At 36.0% G+C, this 19,896-nt stretch overlaps 5 protein-coding genes across 7 annotated transcripts in view; 3 read left to right on the top strand and 2 right to left on the bottom strand.

Annotated features, from left to right (window-relative positions):
- The window catches only part of LOC132173709 (DEAD-box ATP-dependent RNA helicase 27-like), a 48,137-nt gene extending 45,766 nt beyond the window's left edge, over positions 1-2,371 (top strand). For all 3 annotated transcript variants that reach the window (XM_059585287.1, XM_059585288.1, XM_059585289.1), the window contains exons 9-13: positions 80-118; positions 230-334; positions 647-715; positions 802-927; positions 1,753-2,371. In XM_059585287.1, coding sequence (XP_059441270.1) covers positions 80-118; positions 230-334; positions 647-715; positions 802-927; positions 1,753-1,935 — 522 coding nt within the window. In that variant the 3' untranslated portion in view covers positions 1,936-2,371. The remainder of the gene's footprint in view (positions 1-79; positions 119-229; positions 335-646; positions 716-801; positions 928-1,752) is intronic.
- Positions 2,372-6,443: 4,072 nt separating this feature from the next.
- On the top strand, positions 6,444-7,073 carry LOC132174315 (late embryogenesis abundant protein At1g64065-like). Its single transcript, XM_059585989.1, has one exon. It carries the CDS (start codon positions 6,444-6,446, stop codon positions 7,071-7,073), a length of 630 nt encoding a protein of 209 aa, XP_059441972.1.
- A 1,430-nt stretch (positions 7,074-8,503) lies between these two features.
- Positions 8,504-8,899, bottom strand: LOC132174314 (uncharacterized). The gene has a single exon (XM_059585988.1). It carries the CDS (start codon positions 8,897-8,899, stop codon positions 8,504-8,506), a length of 396 nt encoding a protein of 131 aa, XP_059441971.1.
- Positions 8,900-8,963: 64 nt separating this feature from the next.
- LOC132174312 (uncharacterized) lies at positions 8,964-10,892 on the bottom strand. The gene is made up of 2 exons (XM_059585987.1): positions 9,902-10,892; positions 8,964-9,154 (listed from the first exon to the last, which is right to left on the bottom strand). Exons 1-2 carry the CDS (start codon positions 10,890-10,892, stop codon positions 8,964-8,966), a joined length of 1,182 nt encoding a protein of 393 aa, XP_059441970.1.
- A 7,042-nt stretch (positions 10,893-17,934) lies between these two features.
- LOC132173708 (uncharacterized) lies at positions 17,935-18,768 on the top strand. The gene has a single exon (XM_059585285.1). The coding sequence runs from the start codon at positions 18,055-18,057 to the stop codon at positions 18,712-18,714; it is 660 nt and encodes a 219-aa protein (XP_059441268.1). The 5' UTR covers positions 17,935-18,054; the 3' UTR covers positions 18,715-18,768.
- Positions 18,769-19,896: the final 1,128 nt, after the last annotated feature.

The following is a 19,896-nucleotide window of genomic DNA, read 5'->3' as shown; positions in this document are numbered from 1 at the left end:
AATTTTGTAACTTGTATAGTTAAGCCTAATGAATACTTATGGGATCTTCTTCTCTTTTTGTTTTTTTTTTCTTCTGTAGGACTGGATTGTGCAGTATGATCCTCCGGATGAACCCAAGGTGATTACCTCCCCCCTGCCCCAAAATTTGACATATTTAAGATAATTGTTGTTTTGCATTCTATTCATCTATGTTGAGTGTAATGTTTGTTGGTTGGGGTTACGCTTTCAGGAATACATTCATAGGGTTGGTCGAACAGCTCGTGGGGAAGGTGCAAAAGGAAATGCTCTGCTTTTCCTGATTCCTGAAGAGTTGCAATTTATTCGCTATCTGAAGGTCTAGTTTATTCACTGTATAAGAAAATGACAAATATCCAGCAAAACAAACTATAGAGGCCATTGATCCCTATGATAAATTGGACAACAACTTCTTTAATTGGACATTAATAAGCCAGTTTCCTGTCCCTGTATAGTCTAGAGCGTTATGTTAAAATAACTACATTGCTCTGTGGAGAAATGTCATTAAATAAAGACAGCAGGGATCATCAAATTGGTGGCTATAGGTTTTTTTTTTTTTTCTCGATAATAAATTGTTGCAATAGTAGTTGCTTGTTCTGCATTCAAATTAAGATGTCGTATCCACTTTCAGGCAGCAAAAGTCCCTGTTAAAGAGTATGAATTTGATCAAAAGAAGATGGCTAATGTGCAGTCTCACCTGGTACTTTCCTGCTTCTACATTATATTATCAATATCTTTTCCATATTAAACTGCAGGATTTAAATTGGACTATTTTGATAATTGCAGGAAAATTTGGTAGCCAATAACTATTACTTGAACAAGTCGGCTAAAGAAGCATACAGATCCTACATATTAGCATATAACTCTCACTCTATGAAAGAAATCTTTGACGTTCACCGCCTTGATTTGCAGGTACAAACCCTTTTTTCCTTGGTGAAAGTCATTTTCCATCTTTTCAAATATCCTTGCAGACAAGCAGTAGGTTTTTTTTTTTTTTTAATTTTTTTCTTAATATAAGCGGTGGAATGGCTTGATTCCAAAAGCAGTCATATATGTATAATGTAGTGACGACAATAATTTTAGCGGTGATGGGAAGGAAGTCCCAAGTTTTAAGGGCCTTTCTTGAATTTAGGTGCTGTGGGCAATTTTTTTTTCTTCGAAATAACTACCTAGCTGATTCAATTGGTGAGTTTGGGTAGTTCATATCTAGTTCTAATTCTGGGAAAATGCTCCTCTCAATTTAGGTTCAGTTTGAGTGGTGCTCTCTTGGAAATACATGTTCACTTGTTCCTTAATAGATGATCAAGAGTACTTGGTGAAAAGATGTCATATTTTATTAATTTCTTGATGCTTCCTTTTACAGCATGTTCATATCCATTTGATCCTAATGGAGGTTTACTGAGCCCTGAATAGAAAAATGCATCAAAACAGATGAATGAGAAAATATCTTATTGTTCAAATAAATAAATAATGACCCTACATCAACAACACTGGTCAATACCTCATCCAAGGGTTACAACAACATCTCATGAAATCTTTTTTTTTTTTTTTTGGTTTTGTTTGTGTTTTGTACCTATATATATAGTTCTGGCTTGAGGTGTACCCTGTGAATTGAATTTCAGCAAACTTGACATAAGTTAAATGACCCTGAATTTATTTGCCAAATTGATGGATTTCATTAGGTTGTGGTATAATATGTAATATCCCATATAATGCTTGTATTTTGGATTTGGATAGGCTGTTGCCAGTTCTTTCTGTTTTTCGAACCCACCAAAGGTGAGTGTGAACATAGATAGTGGCGCCTCAAAGTTCAGAAGGAAAATCCGGAAAGTTGATGGAAAGCGACACGGTTTCAGTGAGAGCAGCCCTTACGGAAGGCAGGGAGGTGGAGATTCTAAGCGACAATCTGTGAGGCATTAGCAGAGTGGGCTCTCTTCCAGTGTGGAGCAAGTGAAGTGCCCCATAGGCTATAAATTCTGTGAGCAGCAGCAATTGAACTGAACATTCCAAATGCATCCTGCAGGATTTCGACCTATTCAGCCATTGAAACAGAAGGATGCAAAAAATTCAGTGAGGGAAGTAGGTTTTGGCTTGTGGGTTTTAGCGGTTCACCATTTTACTGGTGGTAGCGATATCTTATATCATTGACGCTCGCTACAACTACAAGGAGCTCAAAGTAGCTAAAAACATGTTGAGAAATATATTCAATTTTGATGTGTGACCTGATTGATTCAGCAGGTCTAATATTTATGTTTTTTAGTATTAGCGAGCTATTGACATTTAAAGGCATCCATATGGATACCGATATAATTATTCAAACATAGACTATATTCCAGTTGTTGCATCTTTGATCTTTGGGACTAGAATTGACATTTAAAGAACTTGCCTTGGAGGGGTTTTTCGTCATTGAAAAGAAAAAGGTTAATGCTTTTTAGTGGTGATCTAATATTAAAGTTGGTGCATGTAACAGTGCACATAATTTCACATTATTAAAAATATTTAAAAGATGTGATAACATATTAACATTGGCATCTTGAAAGACTACACAACTTTTTTTTTTTTTTTTTTTGACATGTTCGTACAAGAGGGGGAGGGAGATTTGAACTACTAACTTGTGTTTCATAAGGTGTGGTTCCTAACTATTGAGTTACCCCTTGGGGACTACTTAACTAAGCACTTGTTCTGACAACAATTAATGGGTAAATGAGTTAAATATCAAACTTTTGAACCTACATATTGGTAGGTTTTCCCAATATATATATATATATATATTGGAAAAACTTTACAAAATTTCCTTGAACTTTGACAGGTTTTGAAAGTACTTCCAAAGTTTAAAAACTTTCAATTAAAGGTATCAAGCTTTCAATTTCTTTCAATTATCTTATTCCGTTAAAAAATTTCGTTAAGTCTTGTCAACATTCCCTAAATACCAATTCAATACCCTTAAATTGAGGGCTTTAAAACTTTTGGAAGCAATGTTAAAACAAGTGAAAGCTATTTTTTTTTTTTTAAAGTTTCCCATATATATAATAACGGATTTTGTAAAGCAAAGATGGGGCTGCCATCATTAACTGATTACTGTGTCGATAATTTTGTTAAAAAAGTTGGAGAATGAAAGCGGAATGATGGTAAATAATGAATATCAGTAATTAAAAAGGGTCTGATTCACGAATGTCGGATCATATGTGACGACAGTCTGGTGGCGGCCTCCAGAAAACTACTCTAAATTAAGAATAAGTATGTAATGAGGTAATAAAGTAAAAAAGGTTAGACAAACTGTTCTAGTCATTTGTGTAATTCCATTTTCTTAATCTTTGGCAGAAAGAAGGAAAAATTAGTTGTTTGGTGTAATTCCATGTTCCAGCGTCTTTTCAGGTTTATTTTGATTTTTTTTACTTGTTTTGTAATTTCAATTTGATTTCATGCGTATAAAGGTTTGGGTTCCAAAATTAGTTGGAGATGCTTGACGGATTTCATCTCTATTTAAAAATACATAGGCTTTAGGGTATGAAGGGCGATGTATATATAGTATTTCAATTTTTTTTTTTTTTTTACAAGGTGATTTGCAAGGAATATTTATCATCTAAGCGTTTATAAAATATATATTTCATTGTAAATAATATCATCACTCAATTTTTCATTATAAATATATATTCTGTGAGCAGCAGCAATTGAACTGAACATACCAAATGCATCCTGCAGTATTTCGATCAGCCATTATTGATACAGAAGGATGCAAAAAGATTCAGTGAGGGAAGTAGGTTTTGGCTTGTGGGTTTTAGCGGTTCGGTAGAGATATCTTATATTATTGACGCTGGCTACAACCACAAGGAGCTCAATGTAACTAAAAACATGTTGAGAAATATATTCAATTTTGATGTGTGGCCTGAGTGATTCAGCAGGTCTAATATTTAACGTTTTTTAGTATTAACGAGCGATTGACATTTAAAGGCATCCATATGGATACCGATATAATTATTCAAACTAAATAGACTATATTCCAGTTGTTGCATCTTTGATCTTTGGGACTAGAATTGACATTTAAAGAACTTGCCTTGGAGGGGTTTTTCGTCATTAAAAAGAAAAAGGTTAATGCTTTTTAATGGTTATCTAATATTAAAGTCGGTGCATGTAATGGTGCACATAATTTCACATTATTAAAAATATTTAAAAGATGTGATAACATTGGCATCATGAAAGGACTACACGACTTCTTTTTTTTTTTTTTTTTTTTTTTTTTGACATGTTCATACAAGAGGAGAATGGGGATTCAAACTACTAACTTGTGCTTTATAAGGTGTGGTTTTCAACCATTGAGCTATCCCTTGAGGACTACCTAACTAGGCACTTGTTCTGACAACAATTAATGGGTAAATGAGTTGCATATCAAACTTTTGAACCTACATATTGGTAGGTTTTCCCAATATATATATTTTGGGAAAACTTTACAAAATTTTTCTGAACTTTTACGGGTTTTGAAAGTACTTTTAAAGTTTTAAAACTTTCAATTAAGAGTATCGAGCTTTCAATTTCTTTCAATTATCTTATTCCGTTAAAAAATTTCGTTAAGTCTTGTCAACATTCCCTAAATACCAATTCAATACCTTTATATTGAGGGTTTTAAAACTTCTTGAAACAATGTTAAAACAAGTGAAAGTTTTTTTTTTTTTTTTTTTTTTTTTAAGTTTCCCATATATATATAAAATAATGGATTTTTTAAAGCAAAGATGGAGCTGCCATCAATAACAGATTACCATGTCGATCATTTTGTAAGAAAAAGTTTGGAGAATCAAAGCGGAATGATGGTAAATAATGACTATCAGTTATTAAAAACAGTCTGATACACAGTCACGAATGTCGGATCATACGTGACGACGGTCTGGTGGCGGCCTCCAGAATAAGTATGTAATGAGGTAATAAAGTAAAAAAAGGTTAGACAAACTATTCTAGTCATTTGTGTAATTCCATTAATTTTCTTAATTTTTGGCAGAAAGAAGGAAAAATTAGTTGTTTGGTGTAATTCCATGTTCCAGCGTCTTTTTAGTTTTTTTTTTTTTTTTTCTTACTTTGTTTGGTAATTTCAATTTGATTTCATGCGTATAGAGGTTTGGGTTCCAAAATTAGTTGAAGATGCTTGATGGATTTCATCTCTATTTAAAAATACATAGGCTTTAGGGTATGAAGGGTAATGTATATATAGTATTTCAATTTTATTTATTTATTTATTTTTTTCATTTTTAACAAGGTGATTTGCAAGGAATATTTATCATCTAAGCGTTTATAAATATATATTTCATTGTAAATAATATCATCACTCAATTTTTCATTATAAATATATATTTTCAGTTTGTATGAAAATTCGGAGGCCAAGGCGGATATATACAATTACCCCTTAATTAGAAGCTTCTGAGCCACGCAGAATTGTCTTCTTACAAAGGTTAACATGGCTCAGTAGCCATGACCGTTTCTGACTAAATGAAAATTCTCCATTATTAAGGAGCTGGACCCCTTTAAGCATCGATGCTTCTAAGCCATGCTAATCAACTTGTAAGGCGACCATTCTGCCTTGCTCTTGAAGCTTCTACGTGCTTTTCTATTTTTTATTTTATAATGAAGAACACCCACCCATCTAAGGTAACTTCACTTCATGTAATGACTTTGTCTGATAAATTTTGGATCCGTTCAAAGTGTTCTCTTCACATGGATCGAGTAAAGGCTCATTTGAAATTCTGGTTTCAATAAGTGTGATTTTAAGAAATGCGTTTTTAAAATCAGTACTTTTTAAAATTGTAAAGGTGTTTTGTAAAATATGTAAAAAAATACTTTTTTTTATCAATTATGTATTATGCGAAATCATAATTTTGATTTAAATTCGCATATTTTTAAATAAGCATGCACCATTTAGCCTCCTTATAAAAATTACAAATTTTTTTTATTTTTTATTTTAGATTAAATATTTTTTAAAAATATAAATTATTCTTACGAAATCAAAATCCTAAGTTCGTAACCGCACCCTAAGACTCAAGTCTCGCAAGCAAGCATGACTACAAATTAAAATTTATTTCAACAAGGACAGAAACCTTAAACCGGATGAAGATGTCACCTGGCCGGACCAAATCCCGTACCACTCGAGCCAATCCCTTTCACTGTTCTTGACCCGAAGAAAAAATCACCCTGCTTCCCCACTATATTTTGGGATAATATATAAAAATTCTGCAAGATGGCGATTTCAAAAAGAAAGACCTTCAAATTAAGGCGGCCGCTAGCTTTAGCACTCCGGGACTGACCCACTGACGTTGTATAATAATTCAACGGGGTTGTTAAAACCTCATGCTATTTATATCATCTTCCTCCACCACCATCTTCAGCACCTGGCCTCCAGGGTTCCTTGGTCCTAAACTTTCTAGTTTTAGAAAAAAAAGAGAAACATGGCGGAAGAACTTCCATTTGCACCAAGCAAGATGTGTCCACGAAGCGACGAAGAGATTGCCACGTTCAAAGCACTAAAAAAGGAAAGAAGTGGGAAATGTTTCGTTTACATATTCGCCGGAGTTGTCACCCTGAGCATCATCGTACTGGTCTTCGCCTTGATCGTCTTACGTGTCAAAATCCCCGACGTCAAACTGCGGTCGATCACGGTGAAAAATCTCAAGTACCAAGGCAATAACTCAGAATCGCCCTCTTTTAACGCAACTTTTGTCGCCGAGGTGACAATTAAGAACACAAATTTTGGTCGGTTCAAATTTGATGACAGCACGTTGAGTGTGCTGTACGGTGGCGTGAACGTCGGTGACAGAAAGATGGGGCACGGGCGGGTGAAAGCAAGAGAAACCCAAGGGATGAATTTTACAGTAGAAGTGAGATCTAATAGGGTAATGGATGCGAGGAATCTTAGCCGTGAGATTGAAGGAGGGATGGTGAAACTGAGTAGCTATGCAAGGTTGAGTGGGAGAGTGAATTTGATGAATATTGTAAGGAAGAGGAAGATCACAGAAATGAACTGCACAATGACTCTTGATTTGGCAAACCATGCCTTCCGGGATCTTCGATGCTTCTAATTAATGTAAAGTGTAAACTATTATATTTTTCTTTTTGTAAGAGTTGTATTCTTTTGCTTCATGATGATTTAAGCACCGAAAAGCTGATATTTCTTGTTCTAGATGGGGTTAATTAAGTAAAGGGAAAACTTGTCTAATTAATCTTTTTCAACTTTCATCGTTTTTGTTAAGGTTGGAGCTAAATCAAACTGCAATAGAGTGAAATTTATAAAATTATAATATTACCTTAACTAGCTAGTTATTTAAAGAAACAAAAAAGGTATTTTGAAAATTTTTAAGGCATCCATTATGATTTAACAAAAAAATCGTAATAAATGAGTGACACTGTAAACTTTTTAAAGTTTGAAACACTAAATTAAAAGTTTTTTAACTTAAAAACAAATTAAAAAAATTAACAATTAAAAATGAAGAGAATTAAGTAAAGTTTCTTCTTTAATTAAAATTCTAGGAAAAGTGAGCTTCATGAACTTCTTGAAATTTGAATTAATTTTGTTAAATTCAATTAAAATTCTTGTGGGCTGTCAGCTTTAAACACACGTCTAATAACCGAATTGAATGCTCAGTGAGCCAATGAGGTTAGCGGAAGTTTTAGGTGATGTTGTATCCTTATAGCTTCGGCTATAATTTGCATTTTCAGGGCTTTGTGTTCCTGCGATGTAAAAGTTTTTTGCTCGTGATTATTATCAATGAAATTTGAATGTATTTCTTTCAAATATATATATATATATATATATATATATATATATAGCTTCTTTGATGTGTTTATATGTATATATTTAGGGATATGCTAGAATTTAATAAAAACTTTATATTTTGTCTATAAAAGTTCATAATAGCACACCATCTCCTTTTTGTTTTGTTTTTTTTCCTAAAAAAAAAAAAAATGATATGTCATCTTGCCATGTAAACTTTTATGAGCAAAATGTAGAGTTTTTACTATGTTGAATCATTTTATATTTATTATTTAATGACACTATGATTGAGCATATATATTTGTTTCTTTGATATATATAAAGTTTCTTGGCTGCTCAAGAAATGTTTAATTAATAGGCTAAAACAGTAGGAAAAGTGATGAGGATCATAAAAGTCATCGAAATTTGACTAAACTTCGTTAAATTCAATTAAAATCTCATTCGCTCGACAAAAGTTACGATCGAGTTTATGAAATTTATCGGCAGTCGCTTTACAACATCGTCAATTGATGAATTGATTGCCCAAACACCCAATCAGCTTTTTTTTCTTTTCTTTTCTTTTTTGATAAAATGAGTCACTTATATAAATCAATCATCATAGGATGAGTACAATACTGGATAGTCATCCATCCAACCAAACTCCAACTTCTCCCTAATGGCCTTGACAGACAATAGGTAGCGCCACCACAAAGGTTACACCTCCCTATTATCCCCAAGATTCTCAAATTACAAGAGCACTTAGTCTCCCAGAGCAGTTTGCTCCAAATAAATAATGTCTCTCAACCAAACAGGCGGTGTATCACGCCATGTCTGGCTTATCGCATGCAATGCCGCAAAGCGAGATAAACGATGAGCGGCTTTATTCCCATCCCTTCGAGTGAACGTGAATTGCCAGCAAGGTAAGCCTTGTAATTCGGTGTGTATGTCGTCCACAACATGACCAAAGTTACTCATATCCCTGGTCGAAGAATTTATAGCATTCACAGCCACCTGCGCATCCCCTTCAAAATTAATCCTCGTCAACCCCAAGGTTTTGCAGAACTGGACAGCCAGTAGTGCCCCTGTTAACTCTGCCCCTAGAGGAGTGAGCACACCCTGTCTTGAAGCACACCGTGTAGCAATCAGATGCCCCATATTGTCACGGAGAATTTACCCGAATCCCATGCAGCCCTGGGAATTATTCTGGGCTGCGTCCCAATTAAGCTTCAACCACCCAGCCTGTGGAGCCAACCAGCGTGGAGCCTGTTCCACCAGACAGATCGGATTTCGTCCACTCGTAGCAGTAGCAGTGTGAAATTCGGTGAGAGCAGTAGTGGTCAGACGCAGCAACACTGACGGGTGAGTAAGAGCACCCCCATGCACTACTGCGTTTCTCCTCAATCAAATCCGCTTGGCAAGCCCAACAAAAAGTTTCACATCATCAGAGGAGCACTTGGCGAGGACTCCCTCAACCACTTGAATGAAACTTGGACCTATGAAGTTGCTTTTTTGGAGTGCTCTGCTACCCATACACCACACATCCATGGCAGAAGGACACTACCATAAAATGTGAAAGCCCGTCTCCTCCTCACGCCCACAAATTGGACACATCGAATCGTCTATAATATGTCGTTTGTGTAAATTTGCTCGTGTGGGTAGGATGTCATGGCAAGCCCATCATAGGAAGTTTTTTTCCACATTAGGCACTTGCAATGCCCATATCTCTTTCCAAACTGCCATCCCAGCATTCTCATTGGAGCTCTCAGCAGTGTGAGATAAAGAGAGTTCTTGCTGTAAATGATAAGCACTTTTTACTGAAAACACTCCATTTTTTGTACCCCTCCATATTTGTATGTCCTCTTGGTTGGTGCAACTCAAAGGAATAGTCTTGATCATCTAAACATCCTCACTAGAAAATAAGGCATCAAGGAGAGGGAGTTTCCACCATCTCGTATTGGTATCAATTAAATTGCTTACCATAGCGTCCGCATCCAAGACAATAGGAGAAGAGAGTATTCGGCCCAAATGAGGAGATGGGAGCCATCTATCCTTCCAGATCCGGGCTTTTTGCCCGTTTCCAACCCTCCATACCAACCCCTCTTTTAACTAGATCACATGAGCTAATTATACTCCTCCAAGCAAAAGAGACACGCTTACCCAATTGGGCATCAAGTATAGTAGTATTCGGGAAATACTTTGCCTTCATAATTTGCCCAATTAGGCTTTCTGGGTATTGCCAAAGCCTCCAACATTGTTTTGCTAGAAGGGCTTTGTTAAAACTATGAAAATCCCGAAAACCCATACCTCCAGAATTCTTGGAACGCCCCATAGTTTCCCAATTCATCCAATGCACCCGAGACCCATTAGCTTGATTTCCCCACCAAAATTTCTTCATTAATGAATTTATCTCCCTACAAAGCCCTTTTGGAAACAAGAAGACACTCATACAATACAACGGAATTGCTTGAATTACTGCCTTAAGTAGAATTTCCTTACCCACTCGGGAGAGGAATTTGATCTTCCAATCTTGTAGGCGCTTCCAAACTTTGTCAATAACACCTCTAAAAGCCGTCGTACGAGATTTACCAACCATGGAAGGGAGACCCAAATAGGCATCAATAGATTGGGAAGCAGGGATACCCGAAGCTGCAAGAATCGCTTCTCTATCCACCAGAGATGTATTTTTACTGAAATAAATGGACGTCTTAACATTATTGAGACGTTGACCCAAAGCGTCCTCATAAGCCTTAAGTGCATTTGTCAGACAGTTCCATTGTTCAATAGTGGCCCTGCAAAAAAGCAAACTATCATCTGCAAAAAAGAGGTGGCTTAGCCGCGAGCCCCGTCTAGATGTAGGGACACCCGTCAATAACCCCACTTCAGTTCCTGTAGACAGTAGAGCACTTAGAGCTTCTGCACAGATAAGGAACAAATATGGGGAAATCGTGTCACCCTGTCGTAGTCCCCTCTTCGGAATAATATGGCCACAGGGGCTTCCATTGATAACAACCGCATAAGAGACCGTGGTCACACACATTCTCATGAGATGAATCCATTTAGTAGCAAACCCCATTCGACACATAATAGCTTCAAGAAAATTCCACTCCACCCTGTCATATGCTTTACTCATATCTAATTTCACCGCCATAAAGCCTTTTTTTCCCTTTAAACGTGAGTGCATTGTATGCAAAGTTTCATACGCAGCCAACACGTTGTCAGTGATAAGTCTCCGAGGGATAAAAGCGCTTTGAATGGGGGAAATAATCAAGTGGAGAATTTTTTTAAGTCGGTTTGCCAACACTTTTGATATCAATTTCTAAAGTACATTGCATAAACTGATAGGCATGTATTCACTAACACTGGCTGGGCATTTCACCTTAGGTATTAGAGCAATATTTGTAGAGTTGAGGGAAGGAGGCATGATACCCGTATTTAGGATGCTCAGAATCAATTGGCATATGTCTTCTCCCATTAAATTCCAACTTTTTTGAAAGAACCCTGCAGTGAAACCATCCGGACCCGGTGCCTTCATAGGGGCCATTTGACATAAAGCCCGATGTATTTCTTCCCCATGAAAAGGTTTGAGCAATTCTTCATTCATTGCTTCAGACACCCTCCTAGAAACCGGATTTAGTGCAGGCTCTAGAGCTCATGCATTATCTGAGGTAAACAATTTATCAAAATAATTTATGAAAGCATTTTTTACCTCATCCTCCGTCCCACAGTCCCTGCCATCGGCATCTTTAATTTGCACAAGCATGAAAGTATTTTGTATTGCGGTCCCCAAATTTTAGCCAGTCCATTTTTGCACGTTGCTGCCATATCAACTTTTCCTGGTCTAGCAGCATTTGCAGTTCGGTTTTTGTGGACTGAAGCCTAGAGCCCATCTCACCATCTTTTGCTCCTTGTAATCGGCTAAGTCTCTGTTTTGTCTTGTTAATTTTTCCATGCAAGTTCCCATGTAAACCATGCTGCCAGCGTGAGAGTTCCACTTGGCATCTTCTTAAGTTTTCCCCAATGCTCCCCCAAGTCCGATCATGCGGTCTTAGAGAAACTTTCTTTAACACCTCATCATAACCCAGGTTGAGTGCCCAGCTTGCCTCATAACGAAAACTTTTCCTAACATAGCCCCTCCCTCTTCTCTTGTTAAAACAAGAGTCAAAGGGAGATGGTTTGAACAAGTAGTCACGTCCACCCAGATTCTTGCTTCTGGATACAATGTTCTCTAGTCATGGTTTGCCACCCCCCTATCCAATCTTTCCTTTGTAAAATCATGCCCCTCCCGACAATTGCTCCACGTAAATTTAGGCCCCACATAGTCTAGGTCCGTAAGATTGCTATACTCCAAAGCCTGTCTAAATGCAAACATTTGACTATTCGCTTTATTCTTTCCACCCCATTTTTCCGAAGAATCCACCACTTCATTGAAATCTCCTATACAAACTCATGGTGCCATAGAATGACGAGCAATATACTTCATTAGTCCCCAAGCTTCAAATTGTTTTGAGAGATTCGGATGTCCGTAAAAACCCGTGAATTGCCACTCTCTTAACATACCGGGTATAGTCACCAAACCACCTATATGTCGCTGACTGAAATTTTTTATATTCACCGACACGTCGTCCCCCCAAAACAAAGCCATACCACCACTCTTTCCCACACAATCTACGACAAACATGTTTTTAAAATTGAGTTTGCACCGAACTACCTCCATTTTATTGCCATATAGTTTAGTCTCCATTAGGAAGACCATAGCGGGTCTCTTTTGCTTCACCATCTGGCAAAGTTCCCGAACTGTGCGAGGGTTCCCAAGCCCTCGACAGTTCCAACTTATTATCTTCATTGCGGTCGGCGGGGCTGTTCCACAGCCTCCGCCATCCCCGATCCAGCTTATGTATCCGTAAGAATACTTGTCTCTCCAATGGGTTTTAATTCTCCATTTACTCCTCTTTTATGCGTAGCCCCTTGGTTGAGTCCTACAGCTCCCTCCGTGTCAGATACCTCACTGACTTTGCGTTTCCATGAACCTGGTGCTGCCAAGTGCGTGTCTCCTTTTGTCTTTTTGTGCCTCCCACGTTTAGTCTGCATTGTTTTCTCAATCTCTGAAAAATGCGGGCCTGTGAAGTTGTGCAAATTCGTTGGGCTGCTTGTGATACCAGTTGGGCCCATAGAAAATTTGTCCACTGAACCATGGACATTTTTGCCATTCGCGCGTCCTGGAAAGACATGCAGAGGCATGATACGTGTCCCCTCCTCCCATTTTCCTTTTTTTGGCAGCCCGTAAATCCTCTTCCATTAAGACATTGCGATCAGGTGCACGCTCCTTTCCTTGCAAATCCCTGTTTTTCTGTAACTGTCCTCCTTCACGTATCTTTCCATCAAAGAACCCGTGATTTGTGCCACCATCTCCGCAATGTCTGTTTTGGGGTTTAGGGTTTACGCCGCCACCCTCATTGAAACTGTCATCCCCAGCACCGCCGTTCTCTTCCCCATTCTCTCCGAGGACGTAGAAATTCCCATTTGTCGGATTATCTCCATCCCATTGAGTCTCACACTCACACTTTGCAGCATTCCTTTGGCTATTCGAACCCCTCATTGTGTTTCTCTCTTGATTCCTCTCTGTTAGTCTAGTTGGGGATGCCGCCCTCAACCATGGGCCATACTCTTGCTCCTGATGACGGAAGGAGGTTCGACGAGTACATACAGCCTTCCCATGAATAATGACTCCACAGTTATAGCAGAATCGTTTTGGGAGACGTTCATATTGAAAATTAATCCACCTGACTTCACCTTGGAGTTTTATTTTCCTTCCTCGTGGGAGTGGTTTGGTGAGATCAAGGAGAATCTTGACACGCAGGGATTCGCCCCACCCGAGTCCCTCTCCATCCATATCAATGGCTTCCACCGCTCCAATCGAGACCCCAATCATTTGACCTATCTCCCGACTCATACATGCCAAAAGCAAGTTTCGCATCCGGACCCAAAATGCTGCATGATAAAAAGTGAATTCAGAAGGAGAGAAAGTTCCATCAAAGTCTTCAATTAAGAACAAACTTCCTTCGAACACCCAAGGAGTTCCTGCCAAAACATGTTCCTTGTCTTCTCTATTGGTGAAGTCAATCAAAAAAAGGTTATCTCCTATGATTTTAAAAGATAGGCCACCCGTAGATTTCCACCATCTCGACCATGAGTCCTTAATGATTTCTTTGCTAACCAATCGATCAGTTAATAGTTTCCCAACAATACATGTCTGGCCACGTGAGACCAGTTCTTGAAATTTCTCTCCCGGTATCTTCAATTCCAGGTCTTCATCTTCCGTGAGAGTAAATTTTTCCCATAGATGGGGAAGTTCTTCTGCCATAATTACTGTAGGATCCGCAAACGTTGCTCAAATTTCCTTCACAGACCAAAGTCTGGAAAACGTTCCCTTCTACTTGAGTAGCCTAGAGAGAAAATTTTTTGGCATTTTTACCCAATCAGCTTTTGTTACGTAGACAAATCTATCTTCTTTCATATTGTTAATTAATGCATATTTTTACAAAAATACCTTGAAAAAGTTCTTTTTTAAAAAAAAAAAAAAAAATCAAGGGAAAAGAAAAACTCACGCCCAGACCGTGGGTCACACCCAGCAATATATATATATATATATATTAAGAGTATAGTTGTATTTTTACAAATTTCATCAAGTCGGTCCATATAAAAATGTTGTTGGTGAAACGCACATACAACCCTCTATTAAGATTTAACATAAAAGTTTAATCCAAGGAAAACATTGTAACCCTAATAATAGATTTGGGAGACATTAGAAAAATTGATACATTAGAGGAATATTTTAAATAAGGTGATAGTTTGAGGAAGATAAGTATAATTTCCCATTTTAGTTAATAATTGATAGCTTATTAACAAAAGTCTAAAACAAAAGCTTTTATAGGCTATACTGGAAAAAAACTAATTCTAAAAATACATATGATAAGAAAAAATACCCATATAAATAATCTAAACCTAATATATTTCATGAAAAAAATGTTGCAGCGCTTTTGAAATCGTAACCGTTCTTTTCAAATCCAATGGTTAGAATTTTATTGTCTCAACATTTTATTACTTTAAATATTTTTATTTTTCTTTAATTCATTGCTAGCACTTATATATGGTAAATTTTGATTTGATAAATATAGTAAAATGTTAGGGTAACAAAATCTAAACTATTTAATTTAAAAATAAAGATTGAGATTTCAATAACTCTGCAATCAAGAGTAGCCTATGGGCTTTGTAGGAATTTATTGCTCGTCTAAGCTAAAAGGATGTTGATTTCAATTCTCTTGGGCAGGCCTCTATGACTAGCAAAGGCTTGGGCTGCCCTGAACTTGCTAATTGGGTTCGGCCCACATGTCCTCATAAAAACTTTGAGCTTGCATCGTAAAGTTTTTTAGATTTTTTTTTTTTTATATATTTTATTTTGTAATTGTGATTTGACATAAAAGTAAAATTAGTTTGTGAATATTTAATAGGATTTTAAATTACAAAGCTGGAATCTTCTTTTGGACCACCATACTCGACAAACTTGCAATCACGTCTTATACCCACTACACCCTCTTGTGCGAACATATCAAAAAAAAAAAATCACGTCCTATATCAATAATAGTAGAAGGGTATAATTAGAGAAGGCAAACACAAATTATGATTTATTCACCTTCTCCAATTCATATAAAACATATTAAATATTTTTACATAATTTCCTTTTTATGGTAACTCTAAAACACCAAAATACTTCTTAATTACATGATAACCCATAAGAGTAGTGGCCAACAATACTTAAGCTTCAGGAATAAACATAGGAAAAATTTAGGAAGACCATCACCGGTACGTTTGATAATGGTTTTAAAAATTATTTTTAGACTTTAATTAGAAATTTATGTTGATGTCTATATATATATATATATATATATATATAACTTGTCTCGACAGAGGTATGAGGTCAAGGTATGGAATTGTCAATTTTTTTACTCTTCATTACCACTATTTTTAGAGCAAGAAACGGGAACTATAATATAAAAAAGACTCAAAACAACATCAAAATATATAAAGAGGATTGAATAGGTGTTTGTAAGTGGGATTAAACAGATAACAAATATTCATACATTCACCAAATATATGAAAAGCATTAAATCAATCGGACATAGATTTTTTGTGACGAAAGTGAAAACTTTTTGAAAAGCCTTCAAAAGTAAGTAAAGCAACATCGAGGCAAACAAACTCAGAAAATCACTATTTGAATACTCATTTTACATACACAAGGAAACTTATAACCATTTACAAATCCTAGACTCTGTAAGATCAATAAGCTTCTCACTTGTCTCCTAACTCGATAATTTTCTTGTAGTGCATCTCCTTAACCGGAACCTTCAATTGGCTTCTTGATATTGTTGAATGTTGATGAATGGTTTTGGTTTACAATAAATACTCTTAAGAGATAAGTAATTGAAAGCACAAAAACATAAGCTTTTTCTCTTGCACTTGGAAGAATAACCTCTTTTTTCTATGAAAATATTGCCTCCAAATTTCCAATCCTTACAAAATTCGTGCTCCAAAAGTCTTTAAATAGACTTGAGAAAGTAGCCATAAAATCACAAAGTAGGTTCTCCAAACGTGCAAATTTTAGGACTTCTATTCATGGCCCGTTTTGACCTAGTAAACGTTGGAATTGGAAACTTTTATTGAAATAAAACGTTGTATAATTTTGAGTCATCTTTCCAAAAACATCAAGTTTGCTTCAATCGGAGCCAAAATTTATGAACATTTTAGTCCAACTAGGTCAATATTGACAATATACACAAACTTTAATAAACATGTCTTAGATCAATTTTTTCAACAACCTAACCATAAACCATATATGTTTTGACACTAAATTTGCCAACACTAAAAACTTAACATATAGGGATGAAATAAAGTTTACATTTGAAAAGTGTTTTGATTTTGAAAATTGTTGGTACAATTAATTACCAATACACCCCATTCATGCAACGCATTATACGAAAAATATCAAACATCTCTAAGCTTAATATGTGGCAAGTATCCAAGAACCATATTCTTAAGCCTCTCTGTAAAATGAGTTGCTCTCTCTAAAAATAAGGTATGTACAACATTATCATGTTTTATCTCTCTTGAAAACTCTCTCTATTCAATTATTCTAAAAGAATATTGATTTAAAGAACAAAGTGTTTACGAGTTTTCAAAGATCGGCCTTTTTTCAATAATCGGTAACTCCTTGCGGATCCGGCCGTCAAAAATTATTTCACCAAGAACTGTTTTACCAAAAAAATTTATGAGAAGGGATATGTTATGGCTACTATAATCCAATTCTACAGTTCAATTCTCAACACTTTCGTGGAAATATCCCTTGCTAAATTTCAGTCGCCCTCTTCCTTTAGTCAAATCCTTGACCAATGATGGTGGCATTTCCTTCCTCTATGTTGGGTGGGTAAGCAAGGGAAAAAGATATTTCATTTCTTGTGCTGATTAAGACGTTATTCTTCCTCCTTTCACTTCCCCATTACATCACCACAATTGCACGTTTCATTACAAAGAGAAAAGGAAAGACACATGAATTATTAATAATTTAAATAATAAATGTGAGATAGTTTTCATGGGGAGATATATAAGTTTCTTACCATTTTTTTCTAAAAAAAATTATATATTTGAAATGATGTGAATTCATGCAAGTTTCTTACATTGAATAGCTTAAAAAAAATATTTGTGACATTTTACCAGTGACAATTGGGTATTTATGAGGTTCTTACGCTTTATGTTACATAAAAGTTTTTAGTCAGAAAATGTCTTATGATTCGCGTTGTAACATGTCACATTTTTAATAAGTAGTATTTTTTCATCTGTTTGATACAAGAAATGACCTTAATTCATATGATTTCAAAATCAAAAACTCTTTGATATTTACTGTTTGAATTCCTACTATGTAATGAAAAGGCAAGCCATATGATTTGATTAATTGGGCCATTGCCGTGCAATAATAATATATTCCATCATCATTAATAAGAAGCTTCCTTGAGTGATTTAAGAATAAAAAAAAACATACTATCCGGCAATTTTCTAAGGTGGGAATTCCATAGACAAGTCCGAAGAATCAAAGTCAGGCCTTGCAAACGCGTCTGGAACAAAAAGCATGGTGGACCGACTCAAACTCCATCATCCAAATACTTATTAGACTTCCAAGTAGAATATATATATATATATTGCAGCAAAATTTTCATATATATCACCCATCACCGATTCACTATTTCTGCTCGAAATCGGCCATGGCTGAAAAAGAGCAGGGCAAGCCGCTAACCCGTTTCTCCTACCGAACCCGCAGCGACGAAGATGAAGAACTTTCAACAGAGCTTAAATTCCGTCAAAGAAAATACATCAAGTGCTGCGGCTGCGTTACCGCCGTCTTCTTACTCATAGCCGTTACTCTTTTAGTCCTCGGCTTCACCGTCTTCCACATAAAAGACCCGGAGGTCCGGATGAACTCCGTGACACTCCCACAGCTAAACCTCGCCGCCTTCAATGGCACTTCCGGTCAAAGGCCGAATATCACCCTCACCGCCGACGTTTCCGTGAAGAACCCCAACGCGGCGTCGTTTAGATATACCAACAGCACGACGAGTGTGTATTATCGTGGGGAAATGGTGGGTGAGGCTCAGATTCCGTCCGGCAAGGCCAAGGCGAGGCATACCCTGAGGATGAATTTGACGGTGGATATCATCACCGACAAGATTGCCGTTGAAAGCCTTGCATACGATTTGAGGTCAGGAGCTTTGGCGATGAGCAGCTTTACAAAACTCAGCGGCAGGGTGAAGATCCTTAATATTTTCAAGAAAAATATTGTAGTGGAAATGAATTGCACCATGTCCTATGATGTTTCCAGCCAATCCATTCAAAAGCAGAAATGTAATTCACATGTTCGTGTCTAGATATGAGTAGCTTTGAGTTTTTTGTTTTTTGTTTTTTGTTCCTCTGAAAATATACAGAAATATATATATATATTGCTAAAGGGCTGTCTCCAGATTAACAGAAATTTATGAGCAATCTTTCTATCTTAATTTATGAAACTGTTTGGTGAAATGAATGGTTTGATATAAATATTTGGAGAGAATTTAATTTATAGCAAATCATTGAGGGGAATCAATAAATTAAGGAAGTTTTAGATAGATGATTGTATTTGTAGCACCAGATCATGTGTGAAAGAAATGAAAAAGATTAAAAAAAAAAAAAAGCTGTTTCAGTTATAGTGACACAGCACCAGAAATTATAGTGACACAGCACCTTCTGGCTCACAACCATGTTGAGCCAGAAGATAAGTAATTCTAATTATTACACCCCCCATTTCATTCACGTTCTACCGGGCTGATGGGGTAACGCCTACGGCCTATTGGTTATTGGATTAGCCTTTTTTTTAAATTAAAAATAAAAATATTTATGGGCTAATGAATCTATCAAATCAACCAAGTAGCTAGGATTGCAAAATTAAATAAATAAAATAAAATAAAAATAGGATAGGCATGTAATATATAGCATTTCTCTAATTAAATAGACTTAAGTCCTTTGAGGAAGCTCAATGCGAAGAAAAAAAAAAAAAAAGGGGGGGCTAAAATTTTTGATAAAAATTTTCTTTAAATTAAATATGAATTTTTTTTTTTAATCCAATTTATTAAATTGTTACGTTGAAAATATACTTAAACAAAAAATTATTACGTTGTTGGTCAATGTACATATTATGTTTTTTTTTTTTTTTTGCTTTTTAGTTGAAAATGTGTTATGATGTAACATAAATATAAAAAAAAAAATTGAGCGTTTTATATTTTGTACAAAAAAAAATTTAAAAATAAACCCAATAAACGTTCTCAACTAACAACCCATTTTACCCATGTAGCCCTTTCCTTATTTGCTTAGAAGAAATAAAATAACTAACAACCCATTTTAAACGCTATGATGTAAGTTGAGTATAAAAAATCATGTTGAAAATGGTTTTCCTTCTTATTTTTAAGTTGAGGTTGGTGAAGATAGAGACGTTCTAAAAACAAATTTTGTTCAAACAAATGCAATGATATGTGCATTTTAATAGTAAGAGCATGTTTAGAATTGTGTTTGAGAAA

This window comes from Corylus avellana, chromosome ca3, assembly GCF_901000735.1.
Source record: "Corylus avellana chromosome ca3, CavTom2PMs-1.0".
NCBI lineage: Eukaryota > Viridiplantae > Streptophyta > Magnoliopsida > Fagales > Betulaceae > Corylus > Corylus avellana.
Note: the sequence above shows the minus strand (reverse complement) of the source record. Positions and strands in the feature narration are given on the sequence as shown.